This window comes from Ammospiza caudacuta, chromosome 20 (genome assembly GCF_027887145.1).
Source record: "Ammospiza caudacuta isolate bAmmCau1 chromosome 20, bAmmCau1.pri, whole genome shotgun sequence".
NCBI lineage: Eukaryota > Metazoa > Chordata > Aves > Passeriformes > Passerellidae > Ammospiza > Ammospiza caudacuta.
The window spans coordinates 8,290,707-8,314,975 of NC_080612.1; the positions used below are offsets into that span (position 1 = coordinate 8,290,707).

The 24,269-nt window shown below is 40.1% G+C and overlaps 1 protein-coding gene across 1 annotated transcript; it reads left to right on the forward strand.

The window, feature by feature from the left end:
• The first annotated feature begins 1,380 nt into the window (after positions 1 to 1,380).
• On the forward strand, positions 1,381 to 22,269 carry FOXN1 (forkhead box N1). Its single transcript, XM_058817948.1, has 8 exons — positions 1,381 to 1,500; positions 3,916 to 4,413; positions 6,910 to 7,020; positions 11,533 to 11,660; positions 12,450 to 12,546; positions 17,066 to 17,273; positions 18,505 to 19,032; positions 21,552 to 22,269. The coding sequence occupies exons 1-8, from the start codon at positions 1,381 to 1,383 to the stop codon at positions 21,812 to 21,814; spliced, it is 1,953 nt and encodes a 650-aa protein (XP_058673931.1). The 3' UTR covers positions 21,815 to 22,269.
• Positions 22,270 to 24,269: the final 2,000 nt, after the last annotated feature.

Below are 24,269 nucleotides of genomic sequence, written 5' to 3' on the forward strand. Positions count from 1 at the left end.
GCTTTTTATTAAAACTCTAATGCTCCAGACCACAAATGAGGCAGCTGGGCTGAAAAATTCAGTATAAAAGAGAGGTCAGAGACAGCTTTGTATAACCTGAAGATAAGTGGGGAAGCAGCACTGGGAGGGCAGCCAGTGTGGAGCACTCACAAATTACAAATAGGCGCTCACAAATTACAAATAGATTCTCATATCTTTTCTAGCTGACATTTTTCCCACCTGCCCCTTTCAAGATGAGGAATCTCTCTCCTCATCAGCCTCCAGTTAAGCCACTGGGAGAAGAGCTGAGACATTTCTGAACTCTCTCTCACATCATTTTTTCCCCCTGATGTACTGCTACAGGTCTCCTGCTTGATTTCCAAGCCCCATTGTGCTCCATCCCCCCGGGCAATGCAGTTTTACTCATCATAAATACATATTTCTCTTTGAACTAGAAAGGCAAAAAAAAGGTTTCCACGTTTTTAGGTGATATGTCTTTGTTAAGCAAACCTAACAAACCCCTTAGATATTTACCTAACAGCTATTTCAACACGTGGCAAAGACCTGGCAGATTAACTCTTGAATTAAAGTGGCTTTTTTTCTCCTGATTTGTCCACCTGAAATCAAAATTATGAGCATGAACACCTTCATCTAGCTACAAACTTGACATAAAAGGATGCATGTTCTACTTTTGTTTTACTCTAAGGTTACAGTCAACAAGGAAAACAAAAGACCAGAAGATAAAATTTATTCCTTTTAATCCAAACACCATCAGATATGGCTCCTATATCTAAAGATCAAAGATTGGGAACTTGAGAGGAGATCCAGCTGACAAAAACAGGGATGGAATGATGAAGTCATTTGCGTATCTCAGATACATTTCAGTCATGCAAAACAGAACAGAAAGGCTGAAGGGATTGGGACTAACAAAAAACAAAAGTGAACATATAAGTGTGTTGTAGTCATCAGTCTGAATAATGATAGAAAAAATATCCTTTTTTTTAATATAATCCCTCTGAAAACAGCTGGGGTGCATTTATATCCCAATCTCTCAATAAAGTGACATTGCTAAATTTGCAAAACCCCAAAACAATACATTTTCCTTAATTTATGATCCTGTAGAAAACAAAGAAAGTGCTTATTTTTATAAAAATTATGTGGTGAATCCACAGAAACCCCATACCACATCTTCATTGGAATTTCATCTACAGAACACTTCTTTAAGAGCTAAAAAATAATTCCAGTGTCAGGAATTCCTCAGGATGGCTCCAGCTGCACATCCAAGCCTGTTCCATCACCTGCACCAAACAAGGGCTTTGTTTCACAGCTCAAGTTTGAAAAAGTGCTAATTGTAATTTGATTTTTGCCCTGACAGGATTTCTGTGTGCCGTGGGTTTGGTGATGGTTTCGCTACTCCAGGACCAGTCCAATATTAAATTTTCTGCCTCGGACACTCTGGAAAGGGACCAGCAGGACCTGATGAAGGCACAGGGGGATTCAATATCCCCAGTTCAGCAGAGTGTGAGTAAAACTGGCCCAGGCCTGTTCTCTTCCTTTAAAGATCAAAATAAACATTCAGCTCTTGCTGGATCTCACCAAACCTACCGGTGACAGAGCAAACCCTGGAGGTTTTATTCCTGAAGGGTGGAAACCTGAGTTATCCTGCTCAGCTAATCTTAAACTCCAGCTGAATGTCCTGTTCCATTCCTTAAAATGAGTGGGAAAGCTGGGTTTTGTTCCCCAGCAGAAAGAACTGGGTTTATCCTGATTTTCCTTGTGGGATTTCTTGGATTTGCAGAGCACTCAATAATCTGGTGTTTGCCTTTTTGAGGAGCACAGGACATTCCCCCATCCCTGAGCACAGCACCCTGCTCCAGCCTGATGTGCGTCCTCTCAAAGGCTTCCTACTAATTACTCATCCCTGATACCAGGGAAATGTGCTTATTTTCATTATATCCATATTTTAATCTTAATCTCCAGCTGAATGTTCTGTTCCGTTCCTTAAAATGAGTGGGGAAGTTGTGCTGTGTTCCCCCTGCAGAAAGAACTGGGTTTATCCTGATTTTCCTTGCGGGATTTCTTGGATTTGGAGAGAGGAGGGAAGGGAGCACTCAATAACCTGGTGTGCCTTTTTGAGGAGCACAGGACATTCTCCCATCCCTGAGCTCTGCACCCTGCTCCAGCCTGATGTGTGTCCTCTCAAAGGCTTCCCAGTAATTACTCATCCCTGACACCAGGGAAATATTTTCATTACATGCATCTTTTAATCTTAAACTCCAGCTGAATGTTCTGTTCCATTCCTTAAAATGAGTGGGGAAGTTGTGCTGTGTCCCACTGCAGAAAGAACTGGGTTTATCCTGATTTTCCTTGTGGGATTTCTCGGATTTGGAGAGGAAAGGAGCACAGCACCCTGCTCCAGCCTGATGTGCGTTCTCTCAAAGGCTCCCCACTAATTACCCATCCCTGATGCCAGGGAAATATTTTCATTATATGCATGTTTTCAGTGGCAGGACCCAGACTGCAGCCTTGCTTCAGATTAAAGAGCTCCCGAGTGGTTTCTCTTTGCTGGAGAGCACAAGGGAGGGAGGAGATGACACGGGAGGGTTGGGGTGTCTGCCCAGAGCCTGTCCTGTGTCTCCAGATGAGTGTGGCCACCCTAATGAAGGGAAGTGATGCAAGCACCAACATTTCTGGAGCCTGGAAGCCCAGCAGGGATGAGATCAAGCTGATTTGACTAAACTTGCAGGCGACAGGGCTTGCACTTATCACATTCCTGTCATTTAATCTGTCATCACCTGACCTTCCTCAGCTTTTCCCTGAAATGGGCAGAGCAGAGTCGAGGTGTCCTTGTTTTTCAAGTACAGCTCTGTTTTCTGAGTGCTTTGGGTCGGAAGGGACTTAAAGATCATCCTGCACCAGGTTCCTCCAAGACCAATCCAACTTGGCCTTGATTTTATTGATTAATTAATTGCTGAATAGTTTTGGATACCAAGCAACCAGCAAACCCTCGAGATTTTTTTAGGGCTTCCCTGCATGAAGGTGGGCAGAACTGGTCATGTCATACTTGCCATTTAAAATGTATTTTTAATATAATTAAAATATAAATTTTACATTTGAAATTTACTATAAATAAATAACTTAGACAATGAAAATAATAAAATATCTGCTCAAACTTAAATACTAACCTTAAATAAATAAATGCCAATTAAAAAATTTCTCTAAATAAATGGCTTAGATAAGGAAAATAATAAAATATTTGCTCAAACTTAAATATTAACCTTAAAAAAATAAATGTCAATATTATATCACATGTTACATTTATGTTTTAATTGCATTAAAATATAAATTTTATCTTTTAAAAATGTCTATAAATAAATAACTTAGATAATGAAATTAATGAAATATTTGCTCAAACTTCAATCCTAACCTTGTATAAATGTCAATATTCCATTGCAGCTTTTAATGTGATTAAAATATTAATTTTGTCTTTTAGAATTTCTATAAATAAATAACTTAGATAATGAAAATAATGAAATATTTGCTCAGACTTCAATCCTGACCTTAAATAATTAAATATCAATATTCCATTGCGTATTACATTTATATTTTAATGTAATTAAAATATAAATGCTATATTTTAAAATTTCTATAAATAAATAACTAAGACAATGAAAATAATAAAATAACTTACACAATGAAAATAACTTAGACAATAAGAGAGAGCAACACTGGGATTGTAGCCTTGGGATTTATCCCCATAGGGATAAATCAATAATATCAATTTATCCCCCATAGGGATAAATCAATAATAAAATAACTTAGACAACGAAAATAACTTAGACAATAATAAAATAACTCAGACAATGAGAATAATAAAATATTTGCTGAAACTTCAATCCTGACCTTAAATAAATCAACATCCATATCCCATCACAGGACAACCCCAGCTACAGCTGCCCGCCCTATGAGCCAGACGCCCGGACAGAGAGGACAAGCTCAGAATCCTCTCCCAGCCCCAGCCCTGCGTCCCCATGCCAGGACCCCATCCAGGGAGGGTTCCCTGGCAGCCAAGGGATCCCCTGTGGCACCAACAAGTTCAGGGCATCCTTCGGCACCGAGAGATTCCGGCGCTGCAGCTATGAGGAGAACGCCGCCGGCAGCTACGAGCGCTTCCTCAAGAGCACCAGGAACCCCTTCCACCCCTACAAGAGGCAGATCAGCGAGGATGTTTTCCAGGAATCTCACCAGGCCCTGCCACCAGAAGCATCTCCCTTCAAAAATCACAGGAGCATCGACGGCTTCGAGGGTCTGCCAGGATCTGCTGAGGAGCCGGAGGCGTTTCCCACCCACATCCCAAATATTTCTGCAGAGCAGCCGTGGTGTAGCAGCATCCAGTACAGCTCCACAGGGCAGGAGCACGGCGCCCAGGTCATGGTCAGTGGGGTTTGGTGTTGTTTGCATTGTTTTCAGTGGTAAAAACGTGCTTTTGGAAGGATTTTCTTATTGGGAGGATTTTCTTGTTGTAGCGACTGTGTTGGTGTTTATCGCTCTGTCAAGCTGGAGGTCAGGGAAAGCAGATTTAGAAATGTCCATGTTTATTTGTCCAAGTTCTCTATTTTCTGGTCTTTTCCTCAAACAATCCTCAGAGAGATGCACAAGGACAAATGATTTTCCATCAGAGGGGGTACACGAATCCTAGATGTTTATTGCTCTGTCAAGCTAGAGCTCAGGGAAAGAGATTTGGATATATCCATGTTTATTTGTCCACATTTTCTATTTTCTGGTCTTTTCCTCAAAGAATCCTCAGAACGAGGCACAAGAACAAGTGATTTTCCATAAGAAGGGGTACCTGAATCCTAGATGTTTATCACTCTGTCAGGATACAGGTTAGAGCTCAGGGAAAGCAAATTTAGACATATCCGTGTTTATTTCTCCAAATTTTCTCTTTTCTGGTCTTTTCCTCAAACAATCCTCAGAAAGATGCACAAGGACAAATTATTTTCCATCAGACAGGGTACACGAATCCTAAATGTTTATCGCTCTGTCAAGATATAGGCCAGAGCTCAGGGAAAGCAGATTTAGATATATCTGTGTTTATTTCTCCAAATTTTCTCTTTTCTAGTCTTTTCCTCAAACAATTCTCAGAAAGAAGCACAAGGACAAATTATTTTGTGTCAGACAGGATACATGAATCATAAATATCCAAATTTGTCATCAGTTGGGGTTTTCTAGAGACAAAAGTTCACAAAACAATATTTTCAAGCATGAGGATGTGGAACAGATTTGGTCCAACAGCTCGCCTGCACTTTTCTCAGTGCAAATAGAAGAGAAAACTCCAAGACATCAAAAAATAAATATAAGCACTGTTTATATGTGCAGTGCAAAATTTCCTGGGCTGATTTCAATACCAGATGGAGGCAGCTGCCTATTTAGGGCAGCAGAGATCCCTGAAAAGCAAATTAAATTCCCCTCCAGTGTCTCCACAAGATCTCTGCTGTGATCCAAGGTGCAAAGTGCATCTTGATCATCTCCTGCAGCCAAAAAGAACAATTCCACCTGCCAGAAAGGAGCTCTGAGCTGGTTCTGAATGGCTGGGACAGGAGGAATTCAGAGCTACAAATGGAAGAGGAGTTTAAAAAAAGAAAAAAAGTATTAATTGGATTAAGACCAGGAGAATGGAGAGATGTTGTCAGGGAACATACCTGGGGATTGAAGCCATCCAGGTTAAGGAGGAAATCGATCTAAATCTCTTATTTCCTGGATAAACACTCATCTAGGTCAGGGGAGTTCAGTGCTGCAAAACCTATGAGCAGCTGATGAAAAAGAAATTCCCATTTTCTTCCCAAATCCCTGCAGGATGCAAAGGCAGCAGTGCAGGAGCCCTTTACAAGCAGGTGTAGCTACTCCCTGTTGGGTCTTGCCAGCACCCCACTTCCCACTTTTAAATCACTTCCATGCTGCTGGAAAGTTGGGACTTCCCAAAATCTTCATCTTCATATCACCAAAATAACACTGATGCTTATTGATAATGGATGTCAAATCAAGTCTAATTTGTGCTTCTAATAATATAGCATTAAAATACTGAATATTTTTATATTTATTAGATATACTAGATATACTAGATATATATTTTTATATATTAGATACACATGCATGATATATAAAATATATATAAGAAACAATGTGTATATATGTTTATTTATTAATATTTTTAGATTAAAATGCCATAAAAGCTGGCCATTTTTTAAAGCAGAAGGATAAGTGCTATTGGATTCTTGGAAAAAGTTTCTCACTGAATTCCTCCATTTTTTACATATTTCCTGCACCTTGGTTGAACCCAGCAGCCAGCCCAGTGTGGTTTTTCCCTGCCACCTCTTTCCTGAACATTACAGACCTGCCAAAATTCCAGAGGCGCTGCCAGCCTAAAGATAAAATCAGGGAGAATGAAAGACGAGGGAGGCACTTGTGCACACTCAGGAGTGAAAGCTGGAGTGTGTGGGTTGTGTGTGCAGGGGGGGAAAAAAATAAGAATACACACAGAGCTTGATGTTTTCTGAATTGCTCTGCGCACGGAATGTGGGCTGGGATTTCCTTTTTTCAGGCTGTAGTCGTGGAAATGCAGGAACTGGTTCGTTTCTTCATGGAATCACGGGGTGGTGTGGGTTGGAAGGGACCTTGAGGGTGCTCCAGTGTCACCTCCTGCCATGGCAGTGTCACCTCCCTCTGTCCCAGCCTGGCCCTGGCCACTCCCAGGGGTGGCCAGCCCCAGGTTTGCACCATTAAAACACAAACCAGCTCTGTTGGCCCTTACCAAAGCACAACTAAACCCCAAACACTCAACGCAACGAAGGCAAATCCAGACAGTGATTAATTATCCTGTTTTAAATTCAGCTGCTTTCTCTAATTGCTCATTTTTTGGCTGTTCTGCAGCAGGATTCAGACCTGAAGCTCAGGACATCCCCGCTGGAAGGGCAGCCTGGCCTGTATTGCTACCAGCCCCAGGTGCAGCAGATGTATTGCTCCTCACACCCCTTCCACCAGGTCAGTACAGCACCAAAACCCTGGGTTTTAGCACTCAAATGGCACAAAAGTTGTGGTAATCATCATTTTTTTTTAAATACTTAAAATATCTTTACATTTGTGTGTTTGCAGGGCTGTGTTTCTATGCCTACATTCACTTTATAAGATCTAAAAACAACCACAGCTAAATGCAATTTAAGATGCTCACTAAGAAAAAGAAGAAAAAAATGCCAAACCAAAACTTGTGGAAATGGAATCTTAGTACCGGATATTTATATTCTCACCATTACACTCGAGAAAATTTGCTTTGGAGCCAGATAAATTTTTAATATAACTCTTGATATTTCAGGATCTTAATTAACTGTGTGTCCTAGAATGACACACTAACTTCCTTTAACTTGAGTTCCTTTAATTTCAGGGAAAAAAAAAACCTAAACAGATTGCTAAAATTCAGACAAAACATAGAAAAATATTTTAAAGTGAAATTGGAACAGCAAAATGATGTCAGCTTTCCTTGTGCTTGATGGCACACACATCTTTTGAAACCTTTTGCCTCTTGCATCATCCCCAGAGAAAGGTTAGTCAGCTGAAGCATAACTGACAATAATAAAAATCAAAATAAAATATCTACAATTAAATATAAATATAAATATAAATATAAATATAAATATAAATATAAATATAAATATAAATATAAATATAAATATAAATATAAATATAAATATAAATATAAATATAAGGAAAGTGATATTGTACTACCATCCTAACTTACAAATCCATTATCGTTATTTTAGAAGAAAATGGTCCCAAAATGGTGCCAAAACAAAGCTCTGCTGCAAATACAAACTATTGTGGATGTGTCACAGTTCCATATATATCATTCACTATAAAAATGCCATTTCTGTGTGCAGAAACCCCACTTAACTTGTGAATTCACAGAATACTCCTAATTTCCCTATCCATTCTGCAGCAGGCACCTTTCCCCTGTCCCTGCTGGTTTGACAGCAGTGCTGTTCCTGTGCTGATCACATTCCAAAAACCTCCAGATTTAAAGCTGCCAGGCAAGATCCAACAGGCACCAAGAGGAAAATCCTCCATCCACCTGCAGGCTGGCACTGGGACAAATCTCTGAAGTGCAGCAGGTTTCTGTCAGACTTTTCTTCAATACCTGGTGCTTAATGTTAATATAGAAAAGAGTCTGGCAAGGTGTTGTGCTGCTCAGGAATAAAATAAAAATAAATTTTTTTAAAAATTTAAAAATTAAAAAATAAAATTTCAAAATTATCCAATAGGTGAAAGAGGTAGAATTGCTATCCCTGTGCCATAATCACATGCCATAATCACATAATTGTATTCTTCAATACCTATCCCTGTGCCATAATCACATAATCATATTCTTCAATATCTGTGCTTAATGTTATTATAGAAAAAAGTCTGGCAAGGTGTTCTGCTGCTCAGGAATAAAATAAAAATAAAATTTAAAAAAATAAAAATAAAATTGAAAAAAGGTCTAATAGGTGAAAGATGTAGAATTGCTATCCCTGTGCCATAATCACATGCCATAATCACATCATCATATTCTTCAATATCTGTGCTTAATGTTAATGTAAAAAAAGTCTGGCAAGGTGTTCTGCTGCTCAGGAATAAAATAAAAATAAAATTTTTAAAAAAATTAAATAAAATTTTAAAAGGTCTAATAGGTGAAAGAGGTAGAATTGCTATCCCTGTGACATAATCATATTCTTCAGTGTCTGTGCTTAATGTTAATGTAGAATAAGTCTGGCAAGTTGTTCTGCTGCTGAGGAATAAAATAAAAATAAAATTTAAAAAAATAAAAATAAAATTGAAAAAAGGTCTAATAGGTGAAAGATGTAGAATTGCTATCCCTGTGACATAATCACATGCCATAATCACATCATCATATTCTTCAATATCTGTGCTTAATGTTAATGTAAAAAAAGTCTGGCAAGGTGTTCTGCTGCTCAGGAATAAAATGAAAATAAAATTCAAAAAATAAAATTAAAAACAAAATTAAATAAAAAATTTAAAAGGTCTAATTGGTAAAAATAGAATTGCTATCCCTGTGCCACGATCACATGCTGGAAAATGAAAAGAGCTGAGAAAAGTGGAATGAGCTGTCCTGCATGGAGCAGCCCCATGATTAACTCTTTCCATTCCAAGCTGGAATGGGGCAGCGCAAGCTCAGTCTCTCCAAGGAAGTTCCTCTCTGCAGAACGGGCCCTGGAGTGAGGGATGTTCCAGCCCAGTTTTCATTAGAGGGATGACAGGATCCAGCCCCTTCATTAATTCTGTGCAGATGATAAAACAGCCTCACCTTCCCCCCGGCTGGACACAGCAGGAGCGGTGACTCAGAAGAAAAATGAGTTATTATTGACCCAAATGAGGAGCAGACACTGGCTGGAGCCACTCACCCACCATAAAACACCTTTCATGCCATGGCAGACTGTAAAACCAGCTCCAGCCTGTCATTCCAGCCCATTCCCCAGCCTCCCTTCCCTCCAAAAGGATTCATGAAACCAATAAAACAGAAATAATCCCTGAAACACCCAGGTCTGCCCTTTCATGGTGACATCAAAACCAGCCCTATCTTTCAAAGAGCCACCAAAACCAATAAAAATCAGAATTATTGTAGGAATTTCTTGGGTTGCTGCTCTTGGGGGAAAATCTGCAGCCAGTGCACAAGGCAGGGAGCACCACAGTGCACACAAAAATTAGTTCACAGCTGCTCTGGAGGCTCTAATTGTGCCCAATATTTGGTTTAACAAGGCAGGACATGATTAATTATGTACATTTCATTCCTTTCACCATGCAAACAACTGAGTCTATTCAGTCTGGCTTTCCACATTCCATTTCAGGCAGTTCAGCGTGAGGAAGATAAAAGCAAACAGGCAAGGAAAACTCCAGCAGCCAGCATAAAATTACTGGGGAAATGACATCAATTATTCAGAGTACAGAATAAATAAATAAGCTGGGAATATTTTGCTGTTTTAAGGGAACAAAGACCAAGAGCAATCAAAACTATTGATCCAAAAAAATAAAGGAATTAGAATCAGAAACTAAGGAGATGTCCAAGGGCTTTTTCCCAATGAGTCTTGAGGGCTCCATGATGATTTTCCAGAGGAACCACATAAACCTCATGGCACAGGATGGGCAGGATGAGCAGTGAAACACCAGGACAGGGCTCGGCAGTGCCAGGGAAGGCATCCAGGTAGATTTTTTTTAATATCATGTGACAGAAATTCTAATTCTGGCCATGTCCTCACCCCTGGCATCCGCCAAGATAAATCTGGAAGAGGCAGAAATTCCTCTCTCCCAGAGCTGATGTTATCTTACCTAAACTACATCATGTTCCTTTGCTCCTGAAAAACTCTTTGCAGCAGGTTTGAACTGTAATTTAAGGGAGAAAAACGTGGAATATTCGGAAAAGAAAAAGACCAAGGGCTGTGCTAAAAAACTGAGGACAAATCTATGGAAGCTCTGGTGCAATCCAGGCTGTCTGTGGGGATCATCCCATCTTTCACCTGGCTTTTTATCCTGGTGATCCCTTCACTTTAAGCGTGTCTTGGAACAGGTTTGGTGATCTCCTGCAGAGTTTGGTCAGCATTTCTCAGGAAGCTCCTGTGGCTGGTACCAAGGCATAAATATTATCTGTTTTTAGGGGTCCTGGCTGTTATTTTCAGCTTTCTGATAGAGAAAATTGAATGGAAAAATCACTTGAGGTGGTGGCACATGAGCTCCTGGCCCTGTGGAGAAGGATTTTCCTTGGATTTTACGAAGGGAACAGACAGGGAGCAGCCCAACAGCTTCAGCACGAGACAGGCAGAGTGAAACCACCCCAAAAATGTCTCATGTGCTGCTTTCCTGACCCCTGGAATGACATCACTGACTTATTCCATAATAATACATTCATCTTAAATATATTCTGGTGCATCCATTTAAGTTCTTCTTGTTATTTGTTGAGTTTTTCCCTGCCTTGCACAGTAACAGTGATTTTAACAGAGATTTCAGGATACTATTCCCTTAGCAGCAAATATGATATGCTTTCAATTTTTGCCTTTCTGTACCCTCTCCACCTAAAAAAAAAAAAAAAAAAAAGGCAAAAAAATATAGCACACAAACCCAAATAAGGCTCAGGCAAAACTTCTCTGTTTTTTCCTATATTTTAGCAGCTTTACTTCCTCAGCTGGCTTTTATAAGGTGAACACTGAAGATTTTTACTCTGGTGGTCTGGGGTTTTAATGTCGATAAAATGACATCATTCATTATTTGTGTGCTTGTTCAGGGGAGGCTGAGCAGGCTGAGATACTTCAAAAGAGATGGCTGGAGGGAGATAAGCTTTAGGTCTATAAAATTAGGAATTATCTGGGGATGATTAATAGGACACGGCTCCTCATAGCAAGAAATAAAGAAGAAAATACTTTTTCCCATACAGTATCAGAAATAATGCTGTTATTAGGGAATATTTTTGGGAGTTTTTTGCTAAAATAAATGACATTTTTGCTGTCCCCCCAGTACCCCTCAGGCGGCAGCTACCCCGTGACTTACATCGCCTCCTCGCACTACCCCTACCAAAGGATTGCTCCTCAAAGCAGCCAAGAATCTCAGCAGCCTCTGTTCCCCAAACCCATCTACTCCTACAGGTAATCCAATCTTTTTCCAAGCCCTCACCTTACAGGAAATACCCCGTTCACCCCTGGCCCTGTTCCAGCATCGTTTGCAGCAACACGTTCGCTCCATTTGTCTCCTTGCCGGGCCGTTCTGTCCTGTCCCCGTGGATCACAGAACGTTCCAGGCTCTGGGGCCAGCCAAGGCACACAGAAATTAAGTGTTGTAAAGCAGGGGAGCAGTCTTGATCACTCCCCAAAACAAAAAAAAAAAAAAAAAATTTCTCTAAGGAAAAATTTTAAGTGTTGTGAATTTCATCAGCACAAGACTGGTGCCACTGAGTTGTCTATTCTGTATTAAAAATTTTTCTTTCCCCAGTTACTTGAGCAAGGAAATGCCTTGAAAACCTACCTACTATGGCAGTCATCACATGGGTTTAGCCACCAAAGTAGATCTGATAATTAAATTTTAATTATGACTCTGTCACTGTCAGTTTGATTCTCTCTGTGGCCTCCACCAGTCAAACAAAATCTTCAATAACTCCACACCAGCAGGATTCGAAGGTCTTGTATCTGCTTTCTATGTTCCTTTATTTTAAACCCAGATTGGACCTTCTAGATGAACCTGGAGAATTACCTGTAGGAGTTAAGGAGATTGTTGTAATTGACTGAGTGAAACATAAAATCATCCCTGTATTTGTGCTATGACAGTGAAAGTCAGAATAATTACAAACAGTGCAAAAATTGATCTACTTTTGGTTGTGAGGAGTCAGGCAGAAGAGGCTAAAATGCTTTTTTTTTGGTTTTTTTTTTCTTTCCCTAAAGCATCCTGATCTTCATGGCTCTCAAAAACAGCAAGACAGGGAGTTTGCCAGTCAGTGAGATTTACAATTTCATGACAGAACACTTCCCTTACTTTAAGGTGAGTTCCACGGGAATGGGGAAGGGAATCTCCATCTAAGTTTATCTATCAGCAGAGGGAATAAGGGATGGGATTCCAGCTATGAAAAGGGATTATTTCTTAGGAGATTAATACCAAATCAATTACACACTACATACTCCCCTGATCACAAGCTCCTCGGCCTTCTGCACCTAGGCAGAAATGTGAAACGTGGTAATATTTAACTCAAGAAGATGTTAAGAACTGTTCCAGCTGTGAGCTTGGGTGTACAACAGTGACCATTCCTCACCATAAAAAGGGTAAATAATTTAAAAATCACATTCCCTGCTTCCTCTCAGATCTCAAACACAGGCAGAACTGGTCTTGTGGCTTCCTGTGCCACCAGCAGCACCTCCAGACTGGTGTGGAAGCAGAGAATTCCAGGTTATCCCACTCCATCCTGGAGCTGGGAAATTCATCTTGGGCAACAGCATCCCCTGCATGCCCTGCACAAAGAGAAGTGTCAGCTGTGCTGATGGCACTAAGCTGATAATGACATGGTGAGCTGGGCTGGGGGGTTTGCAGCAGCACCTCTGAAATTCGGATCCCTGCTGGTTGGGAATGGCTCCTCACAGCTGGAATGGCACTGGGAACTGCTCACTCAGCACAGGCATCCTGGAGCAGCAGGATTAGTTCAGGTTTTTGAAAGTAATGGAATCAGCGAGTGCCGCTCCACTCAGGGATTTTTGTTTTTCTGCTGATTCTTCAAAAGGACCTCACTGAAATCCACAGTGGGTGAGCTCAGCTGTGAGCAAGGCCCAAAAATGAAAATAAAGCCAGTGAGTCTGTCCTGTTTCCTATTGCAAATAGCCCTGCAGCGATCAGGGCAAATTTCAAACAGCCACAGCAAGGCAGTTCAAACATTTGTAATAAAGGAACACTGAGAATAATGAAAAATAAATGTTCCAATACAATTTTGGACACTGAGGATAAATAGAGAACACACACATTAAAAAAAGAGAATAGCCAGAGAAAAATACACATTATCACAGAGGAAGAACTGTCAGGATCCATCACACTCCCAGATTTCCTCCCAAAGGAGTTACTAAGTACTCCATCATTTGTTACAAGCAAGAAAAGGAGAAAAAAATAAAGAAATCTACCATTAGAAATCCCAGGGGAATCCGCAGGAAAATAGCCAGAGTTTCAAGCAGAGAGGTGGGAATATTATTAATAATTTTTACAGGCATGTGGATGTTTATTCTTCAGATCAAACTGAAATTAATTCTCTGTTGTCTTATAACACAATTGATCATAAAATTAATCAGCAGCTTTAAACCAAATGCTGCCAGCATGGGCAGAATCCCTCAGACTCAGGACTGTGGCTCCTCCAGGTGTCACCATCCTGTTGCCTCCTGGTTTTTCAGAACCTCGTGTCTTTTTTAAAATTCATTTAAAAACTGATGAGAATGAGGTCACTGCTATAGGAACAGAATAGAGCAGGGGTATTACCCATAAATTCCCTATTTTGCACTTTACTTACAAATTCAGCCAAATGTATTTGACTGTAGCATCCTTAAAATAACCAGGGGAGAATGAGCAATCAGATATTACATTTACAGTCATCAATCCCTGTCTGCCTCTGCTCTTTACTGCAGAGAATTACCAATACATGGCAAAATTTAAAATCCTCCACCCTCCCTGCTTTTGGAGACTCTTCAGCAAAATAAAACCACATAAAAATCAGCAAAGAACATTTTGCTGCTGTTACCAGTGCTCACTAAAAAGCAGAATACAACAGGGGAAACAATTTAGGTTGGAGAAAAAGAGAGCAAGTGCACACAGAGCCTTGCTGGGATGATACAAGCAGAGTCAAATTAACTGGGATTCGCTGCCACAGCAAATTTAGTTTCTATGATGCAACAATCTCATTTCTAGTTGAAACAGAGCAATCCAACTCCTACGTCCTAAAAAAAAAAAAAAAAAAAAATCCACACAGCTAAAGTTGAATTAGTCTTTGATGTACCTCTCCCTTCTCTTGAGACCTAGATTTAAAGAGAAAGGGTTTTGCAAGATCACTGAACTCTTTAAACTTCAAGAGCTGGTCAGGATCAGTGGGGCTGGACAATAATTTTCTCTCTTTTTTGTGGTGATTAGTGAGTCTAACAGAAAGCTTTAATCTTTTTAATTGGAGTTGTTGGGCTGAGAGGGCAGAAAGGTCTGAGGTGTGAAGGGAGGGCTCAGGTGGTGTGGAGGTGGCACCTGGGGACATGGATTGGTGGTGGCCTTGGCAGTGCCAGGGGCTGGACTTGGTGCCCTCAGAGGGCTTTCCCCACCTCAGTTATCCTGGGATTCCCCAGCTGATTTTGTGATCCTGGGATTCCCCAGCTGATTTTGTGATTCTGCACTCGCATCCCCTCCGTGCTGAATGCAGTGATTACCAAAACCGGCCACAGCAAGGAGATTCCAGCTGCTCAAGAGCAGCCCCAGCAGCCAAAGTTTGCTCATTTACAATCACACCTGCTTTAAAAACTGGTGTTTTTTCTCTTAATAATCTCAGTGTGTTAATCCCTACCTGGGCAAATAAATTCTCACAGCTCAGCAATCCCGAATTTAATGCAAGAACCTGCTCAGCTCCTGGCAGCAGCCTCCAAAATCAATCCGTGTGCTTTTTGCTTGTACAGTTTGTAAAACCATCTCCTAATTTACACTCCCACACATTCTGCAAGCCTCTGAGGAGCCCATGCCACTCCCAGCTGAGCAGAAACACCAATTATCCTGTCTAGGTATACAGGGGTGTGGGGAGCCTCTGTGCAGGGCAAGAAACAGGAATATTCTTCCAGGTCAGCTTGTTCAGTAGTTAAACGCACAATTTAGCTGGGAGGAACAGCTTTATTCACTTTTGGAACTACCAGAAAGTTGCTTGAATACTATCTGCAAGGGAGAAAAAACTGATTTGTTGTGTTTAGTGTGATCTTATGGCAGAAAAGGCTTTAAAGGTTTGGGGTTTTCTCTTCTCTTCTCTTCTCTTCTCTTCTCTTCTCTTCTCTTCTCTTCTCTTCTCTTCTCTTCTCTTCTCTTCTCTTCTCTTCTCTTCTCTTCTCTTCTCTTCTCTTCTCTTCTCTTCTCTCTTCTCTCTTCTCTCTTCTCTCTTCTCTCTTCTCTCTTCTCCCCTTGTATTACAGTTTGTGTTGTCTCACCCATGAGGCAGAACAGTGAAATGCTGACATCAGGTGGGCCAAAATGGAAGAGGCTCTGCTGCTCTGAAGGGGGAATAGTTTCTCTTTTAGTAAATAGTATGTATTTAATTCCACACCTATTTATTTTTTAATGAAGTGAGTATTAAATTTGATCCTCATCTCATCAATAAGGTTTTTAATGCCTTAGCCCACACAATAGTTCTTTACAAGCTACAAAACAAAAGGTTTTACATTCCTTATAAAAGCATCTACAGAAAATTAAATCCTGATAAAATAATTTCATCAAAGTACGTTCAAATTTCACAGTCTGCCTGGTGAAAGCCAAAATGGGCTCAGATTAATTCATAAAAGATGGTCTAAGTGGAAGTCTGATGGACTAGGCAGCAATTAAAGAAATTATCAAACTATCAAAAATCTGGCTTTGTATGAGAGAAGGATCCTAGTAATAAAGAGTAAAAATGGAAAAAAAATTATTAACCTAAGAGGGAAATTCTAATTTTAACATTTAAAAAAAGACTGTGGAAACTCACATTTATTTCTCATGCTCTCTGTTCAATAATTCTCTACTTATATAAACAGTTATGATGACAAATATTTGCATCCATGAATATGAATCAACAGCCATGGACAACCTCCCCCCATTTGAGAGAGCTGATTCATTTCCTGTGATCCTTATGAGGAATTGAGAAGAAAATATGAGGATTTTTTGGCAAAAAGAAAATAATAATTTTGATGATCCAGTTTAAAGAACCTTCCAGCTTCTTCTGCTGAGTTAAAAGTAAATGCAAAGCACAGAGATGAGTGATCAGCTGTGGAAACCTGTATCTCATCTGGAGGGCTTGTGATTAAACCATTTGCTTATGTAATTGGCCAGCACACAAAGTTACACTTACAGTAGCATGAAAAACCCCTTTGAAGTCTGCCTGGACACTGAATTTGAGCCCAGGTGGCACAAAGTACTTTAATGAAGAATTGGAAATATTTCTAGGTGTTCTAAAATAGATTCTGATTTCGTGTTAGTTCTTGAACATGAATTTTTACACACTTAATTCTGGTGATGTGCAAATTCACTCTTAGAGACCCAGCAGGTCTCTGACAACCTTTTTGCTTAGAAGATCAGTTGATATTTTATCTCATCCCTCTCTTCCCACACAACATGACTGTAACATTTTTGTGGCTTCCCTCTAACGTTCAAGCTTCTCACTGCAGAGAAGGCACAGACTTAAACAGCATTTCTTGTAACCTCACCAGTCAAAACACAGTTATATATATACACATACATTTTAAATTTATTTATTTATTTTTCAGCTTTTAATTTTTTTTTTTTTAAGCTGGTTCTTACATTGGGTTTGTTTCTCCAGACAGCTCCAGATGGTTGGAAGAATTCCGTGCGCCACAACTTATCTTTGAACAAGTGCTTTGAGAAGGTTGAGAACAAGTCAGGGAATTCTTCTAGGAAGGGCTGTTTGTGGGCTCTGAATCCAGCCAAGATTGACAAGATGCAGGAGGAGCTTCAGAAATGGAAGAGGAAAGACCCAGTTGCTGTGAGGAAGAGTATGGCAAAGCCAGGTCAGTCATTTGTCCTTGTTTTAGCTCTCAGCTCTCCCCAGAATTTTTCTGTTCACCAAGATCCATAAAAGAATTTAAATATTATTTAGGAAAATATTTAAGGATTTTTCCTGGTTGTCAAAACAAGTAAAAAATTAATATCAGAATTAAAATAGACCCAGTTTTGTAGATATTTACAGATAAGCACAAAGAAGCTTCCCCAAGAAAATATTCTCTCTTGACATGTCTCTAAACTTTAAGATAAAAAGGAAGGTTGGATGGGGATTGGAACAGCCTGGTGTGGTGGGAGGTGTCCCTGCCCATGGCAGGGGGATGGAATGAGATGATCTTCAACATCCCTTCCAATCCAAACCACTCTGTGACAAAAAGAACGCTGAAATATGAAATATCAAATAAAATCTGAGGTTAACTGCCAAGTATCCAACCTTTAAAAGTGGGATTTATTACATTCTCACTTGGCAACAGTAATTTAAAAACAAACATCTCAGTTGTTTATAGCATGGTGCTAATATCACTGAGGGTGTGAGTATAATCCTTGTATGGGCCATTTACTTAAGATTGGACTTGATGATCCTTGTGGGTCCCTTCCAACTAAGAATTTCAGGCTTTGGAGGTTTGAATATATAAAAACTAGCAACTTCTGTTAACCTGTTCCTGAATAACAGCAGAATTCCTGCTGCAAGTTATCCAGGGAAAGTCAGCCACGGACTATCCCTTGCCATTTTCTGAGTAGCATCACAACTCCTGCTGCAAGCTGTGCAGGGATAAATCAGCCATGGACTTTTCCTTGTCATTTCCTGAGCAGCACCACAATTCCTGCTGCAAGTAATGCAGGAATAAGTCAGCTGTAGACTTTCCCTTGTCATTTTCTGAGTAGCACCAAAATTTCTGCTGCAAGTAATGCAGGGATAAGTCAGCTTTGGACTTTCCCTTATCATTTTCTGATTAACACCACAATTCCTGCTGCAAGCTACGAAGGGGTAAATCAACTATGGACTTTCCCTTTATATTTTCTGAGCAGCATCACAATTCCTGCTGCAAGTAATGCAGGAATAAGTCAGCTGTAGACTTTCCCTTGTCATTTTCTGAATAACACCACAATTCCTGCTGCAAGCTACGCAGGGATAAGTCAGCTTTGGACTTTCCCTTATCATTTTCTGATTAACACCACAATTCCTGCGGCAAGCAATGCAGGGATCAGTCATTCACGGCCTTTCCCTTTGTTTTCCAGAAGAGCTGGACACCCTGATAGGCGACAAGAGCGAGAAGCTGCGCTCGCCGCTGGTGCCGTGCAGCCCGCCGGGCGCTGCAGGTGCCTCGCTCTCCAGGCAGATGGCAGCGCAGCCCCATCCCTTGTGCGAGCCCCCGCTCTCCTCGGGCATCCCGCAGGGCTTCCCCGGCATCCCCGGCTCGGCAGCGCTGCACGCCAAGAGCCCCCTGCCCGCCCTGCTGGGGGGGCAGCAGCCCGGCTGCTTCGCGTCCCCGCAGGGCTTCCCGCAGGTCCCCACGGCGCTGCTGCAGCACACGGCCGAGCCTCAGAGCCTGTTCCCTGCTGGGGAGGCTCAAAGTCAGCTCCGGACTCAGCCCAGCATCCCTCAGGATTCGCCAGTGCCGGCTCAGAGCCCCCCGAGCTGCGGGATGAAGATGCTGCCCGAGCATTCTCCGGCCAGGACGGTGCAGGACACGCTGCTGCAGGAGGGAGACCTCAGCAATGACATCGATGCTCTCAACCCGTCCCTCACTGATTTTGATCTCCAAGGTAGGTGCTGGAGGTGTTTTTGTCTTGGAGAGTCAGGTTTGTTACCTCCCATCCCATGGATCCCTCCCATCCCATCCCACCCCATCCTATATCCCTTTCCATTATTCCATCTCATCCCATGGACCCCATCTCATCCCATGGATACCACCTCATCCCATCCCATTATCCCATCCCACCCCATCCCATCCCATCCCATCACATGGATCCCATCCCATGGATCTTATCCCATGGATTCCATCCCATCCCACCCCATGGATCCCATCCCATCCCATCCCACCCCATGGATCCCATTCTATCCCATCCCAGCAATCCCATCCCATCCCACCCCATGGATCCCATCCCATCCCATGGATCCCATTCTATCCCATCCCACCCCATGGATTCCATCCCACCCCATGGATCCCATCCCATCCCATCCCATCCCATCCCACCCCATGGATCCCATTCTATCCCATCCCAGCAATCCCATCCCATCCCATCCCATCCCACCCCATGGATCCCATTCTATCCCATCCCAGCAATCCCATCCCACCCCATGGATCCCATTCTATCCCATCCCACCCCATGGATCCCATTCTATCCCATCCCAGCAATCCCATCCCATCCCACCCCATGGATCCCATCCCACCCCATGGATCCCATCCCACCCCATCCCATCCCATCCTCCACAAGACCCATTTCTCTCCCTTTTCTCACGCCTCCACGCCGCTGTTAGAAACCTCACCTTCCTGGGTTACATTTTATATAAACACGATGTAATTTTGTGTTAAATCTTTTAAAAGTTTCCCAAGGAAGATACAGATTTGCATCCAGAAACGGAAAAAACATTCTTACTGCCCCCTGGCTACAATTACTGATATTAAATACTGCAATACAGTTTTTAGAATTTGTTCTTTGAATTCAGACCTGTTTTCAACTGAAAGCTACTCAAGCACAGCTATTTAGTGCCATTCTTACAAGAGAATTGTCGAGTGAAAGGCACCAAGAGAAATAAATTTGATTAAATTAACATGCTAGCATTTTTCTTTATCAATATTGATTCCACATCTCTGCTAAAAAGGATGCTTTTCCCTCTTCCCAAGGCAGTAATAGCATCTACACCCAAAACAATTACACTTTCTGAGATGTCTTCTTATATTCTTCATAAATATACATTTCTAACAGAATTTTTTAAAGAATTTTCTAAAGTTAACGCTCCTTTCACCCAGATTTAAATTTATGGAGACAGACATATAATAATAATCTAAACAACCTCCTCCCTTCCTCAGTCCCACCTCCACACAAATGTTTAATAACCAACATCTCCTGCAACACAATGATTCAAAAAGCAAATATAAAGAAACATATGGAGAGAAAATAGAAAGAAATTTGAATTAATCTGTGCTGATTCTTTAGCTTATTTTCTGCCTCTGTCAAGGTCAGGATTGAAGGTGGTATTTTGTATTCAGGCTCAAATGTTTGTTATTTCTTATCTATGCAAATTGTGAGTTCTACAGCATTCTACTAACAAGCTACAAAATGGCTCACTATCTTTCTCTACAAGGCCTTTTAAGGCTAAATTATCCAATTAAGAAATGAGACCTAAATTATTTTTACTTTTAACCCAATAACCAACCACCCAAAATCCACAATGCTGATACTTTTCTGTCCAATTACAAAAAACCACCCAAACCCATGGAGAAGAAGAAGAAGGTGAAGAAGAAGAAGCAGCCACAACACTAAAATCTGCATCTTAACATAGATATAGATATAGATATAGATATAGATATAGATATAGATATAGATATAGATATAAATATAAATATAAATATAGATATAAATATAGATATAGATGTATATATGTATATATGTATGTATATGTATATATATAATGCTTTATATATATATATTGTTATATTGCTATATATGTTACAACATTATAATAGCTATACCATAATATAATATATGTAATATAATTATATATAATAATATATTAATATTATTATATATTTTCTATATTATTATATATAGTATATATATTGTAATATAATCAATTCCGTATATAATATATAATATGTCCTATATTATATGTAATATATAAATTGTATATTATATATAAATTATAAATAATATATAATATATAAATTATCTATTATATAAGATAGATATAACCTATCTTGTAATATTATAGCTATATAATATTGATATATATGTATATATGTTAGCTATATAATATAGATATTATATTTATAGATAGATAGATAGATAGATAGATAGATACTATATTTATATATATATATAATAATGAACCTTGAACTCTACGTTTTCCACCCTGTGATATTACACACTTCTATTCAAGCTACACACCCATAACCCATAATCTCAGCTCTATCATTCAATTTTGGAAACCTTCTCAGGCCAAATGTAGTATTATTCTCTCGGGGCTAAAAGAGTTGGGTTAAAAGTAAAAAATTGAAAATTCTCAGCATCCAGGGCTCTAACAGACCTATAAACCAACACGGGATGTTTTTTTGTTGTAGGGAATCTTTGGGAGGAGCTGAAGGACGACAGCCTGGCCGTGGATCCCCTTGTGCTCGTTTCATCATCCCCGCAGTGTTTTCCCTCGCACTGCCAGCTGGAGAGCGGCGGCCCTGGCGCGCACGGGGGCGCGCACGGGAGCGCGCACGGGAGCGCGCCCGAGCTGCAGCTCACCACGCTCTATTCCGCCTTCATGGAGCTCGACACGGTGTCCCCGTCCTACCTGAGCAACACCCCCGGCTCCAAACCCATCGCCCTGATGTGAACCACAGCCCCGACACCCCCCTGACCCACGGGAACAGGAATTTTATCTCGTTTTTTCCCAGAACTCACCCGCAGGATATGTAGCTTTATCATGATGGTTTTCTACAGACTGATATTAAAGCAAAAAAATAGAAAAAAATGTATAATATTATTTAAAGAGGATATGGTTAACAGCTGAACTTGTCAACCTTCTTCGTCTTCCAGAAATAAGAAGCCGCTCATCTTCTTCTTGACCTTCTTTTTCCTCTTTCTTTCTTTTTTTCTTTGACAAAAGCTGCTTGGAAATCAGCACAGAACTCACAGCACACAACAATTTAACTTATTTCTTGGAGCCACTGATGGCAACAACATCCACCACAGACCATCCAAAATATAAAATCTACCAATTAAAACATTTGTCCCCTTGAAAGAAGGGACCCATAGTCCCCCTGGGTTTTGGTAAATGTGAACTGAAAATTCTGCAAGTATTAGAAGATAGAGGACAAGCTGCTGACAGACAAAACCAAAGCAACAAATATGCTTCAGTGGAAAACATCAAAGTTTTACTGTATTTAAAAAGAAATTTTAAACTCTGCTTTTTTAATAAAAAAAGAACAAAACTATTTAGTAGAATTTTTACTTGGCTGGAAATTATTCCCATTCATGCCTCTTATCTTTTACCACATAAACTAAACATTAACTGAATTATTGAGCCATATTTTTTTAATGGTAATAAAAAAGAAGAGAGAAATTGCAGTTGGCCAAATCCAGAGAGCATCTGTGTTTTAATTGATCCCTCCAGGGGGGTTTCTTGTGATGCCGAACCAAACCTTGCAGCAGGTTCCTACTGTGAGCTAAACTTCAGGCCAGTTTTTCAGGAACGACCTTCTCCCTCTGATTTTCCACAAAGCTGGAATTAAAAAAAAAAGTAGAAAAATAGAATAAAATAGAATAAAACAATTTTGGTTTAAGTGATGCAATAAAAACAGAGTGAGCTGGAGAAGGAGGTTTAAAATTGAACTGAGCACTATGGAAAATAGTCCAGAAACCCCAAAAAATTGGGGTTACCTGGAGAAGCTGTGGCTGCCCCATCCTGGAAGTGCCCAAGGCCAGGTTGGACAGAGCTTGGGACAATTTGGGACAGTGGAAGGTGACCCTGCCCATGGCAGGGGGTGGCACTGGGTGACCTTCAATGTCCTTTCCAACCCAACCCATTGTGGGATTCTCTGATCTCCTTTCACAGATGATGTAAACTCAGCCTAAACCAAGGAGGGTAAAACTTGAGTCAGCTTGGGTGATTGAGCCCACGAAAAAGCAAGGATGGAACAAAGGAGATGGAATTGTTAAAATAAAGACACAGAGGTTAAATTGGCTGCTGTCTCCCAGCAAGGTAGGAGCTCTGCCCAAGCCAAGGCCTAAAGCTACACCCTCACCCTTTCCTACTAGTCCAGACTTAAAATCAGATTAGGGGCAGACGGATAAAGGGGACTTAGGAGGAGCACACGTGATGCAGCTTTGTAATCCCTCACGCAAGCACCAAGAAATCCTCACTTGACTCCAGCTCCTCTTCCTGCAAGGAGAATAAGGAGCAGAAGAAATGCAGCCAGGAAAAAAAAAAAAAAACAGCAGGATGAGAGTTATACAAACATATTAGAGCTGGGGGAATCAGGTATTGGCCATCTTAAGGTTTGGATAAAGAAATGCAGAAAAAGTTAAGTATGACACATTATTAGAAATGTGAATATTATGGTAAGTCTAAAGCATGTAGTGAGTAAAAAGCTGCTAAACAGTATGTAAATATAAATATAGATATAAATAACTCTAACTCTAACTCTAACTCTAACTCTAACTCTAAATATAAATATAAATATAAATATAAATTATAAAATACAAATTATAAATATAAATAGATATAAATATAAATAGATCTAGGTATATAAATAGAGATATACATTATAAATATAACTATAAATGTGCCTATAAATATAAATATAAATATAAATATAATTTATAAATATAAATATAATTTATATTTATAAATATAAATATGTGAGTAATATATATACAATGTATATAAACACAGCATGTGTATATACAACACTGTACATGAACAGGAAATTATATGTACATATAACATTATATGTACACATAAAATACTATTTATAAACAGTATGCATGCATTTTTATATATATATATAACACTAAATAGATATCAAAAACACAGTATAAATACATATATATTCAGATATATATTCAGTGTAATTTAAGAATCACCAACTTACAACTAAACACACAGTATTTAGAGTAGATATTTTTAGAGGGATATTATTACCTTAAGTGCTTTTTTTAAAAAAAACCTTCACATTTTAGTCAAATAAATACACATTTTAATACAGACAGGCACTGAGGAAAAGCAAAACCAAAGCAGCCCCTGCCCTGTGCTCAGGCACTGTTTTTGTACCCCTGTGGCTCTTGAA

Coding starts and splice junctions, on each gene's coding strand:
- FOXN1 (XM_058817948.1), top strand. CDS start 1,381: ATGGTTTCGCTACTCCAGGACCAGTCCAATATTAAATTTTCTGCCTCG. Junction 7,021..11,532: donor CCTCACACCCCTTCCACCAG/GTCAGTACAGCA, acceptor CTGTCCCCCCAG/TACCCCTCAGGCGGCAGCTA. Junction 19,033..21,551: donor CACTGATTTTGATCTCCAAG/GTAGGTGCTGGA, acceptor TTTTTGTTGTAG/GGAATCTTTGGGAGGAGCTG.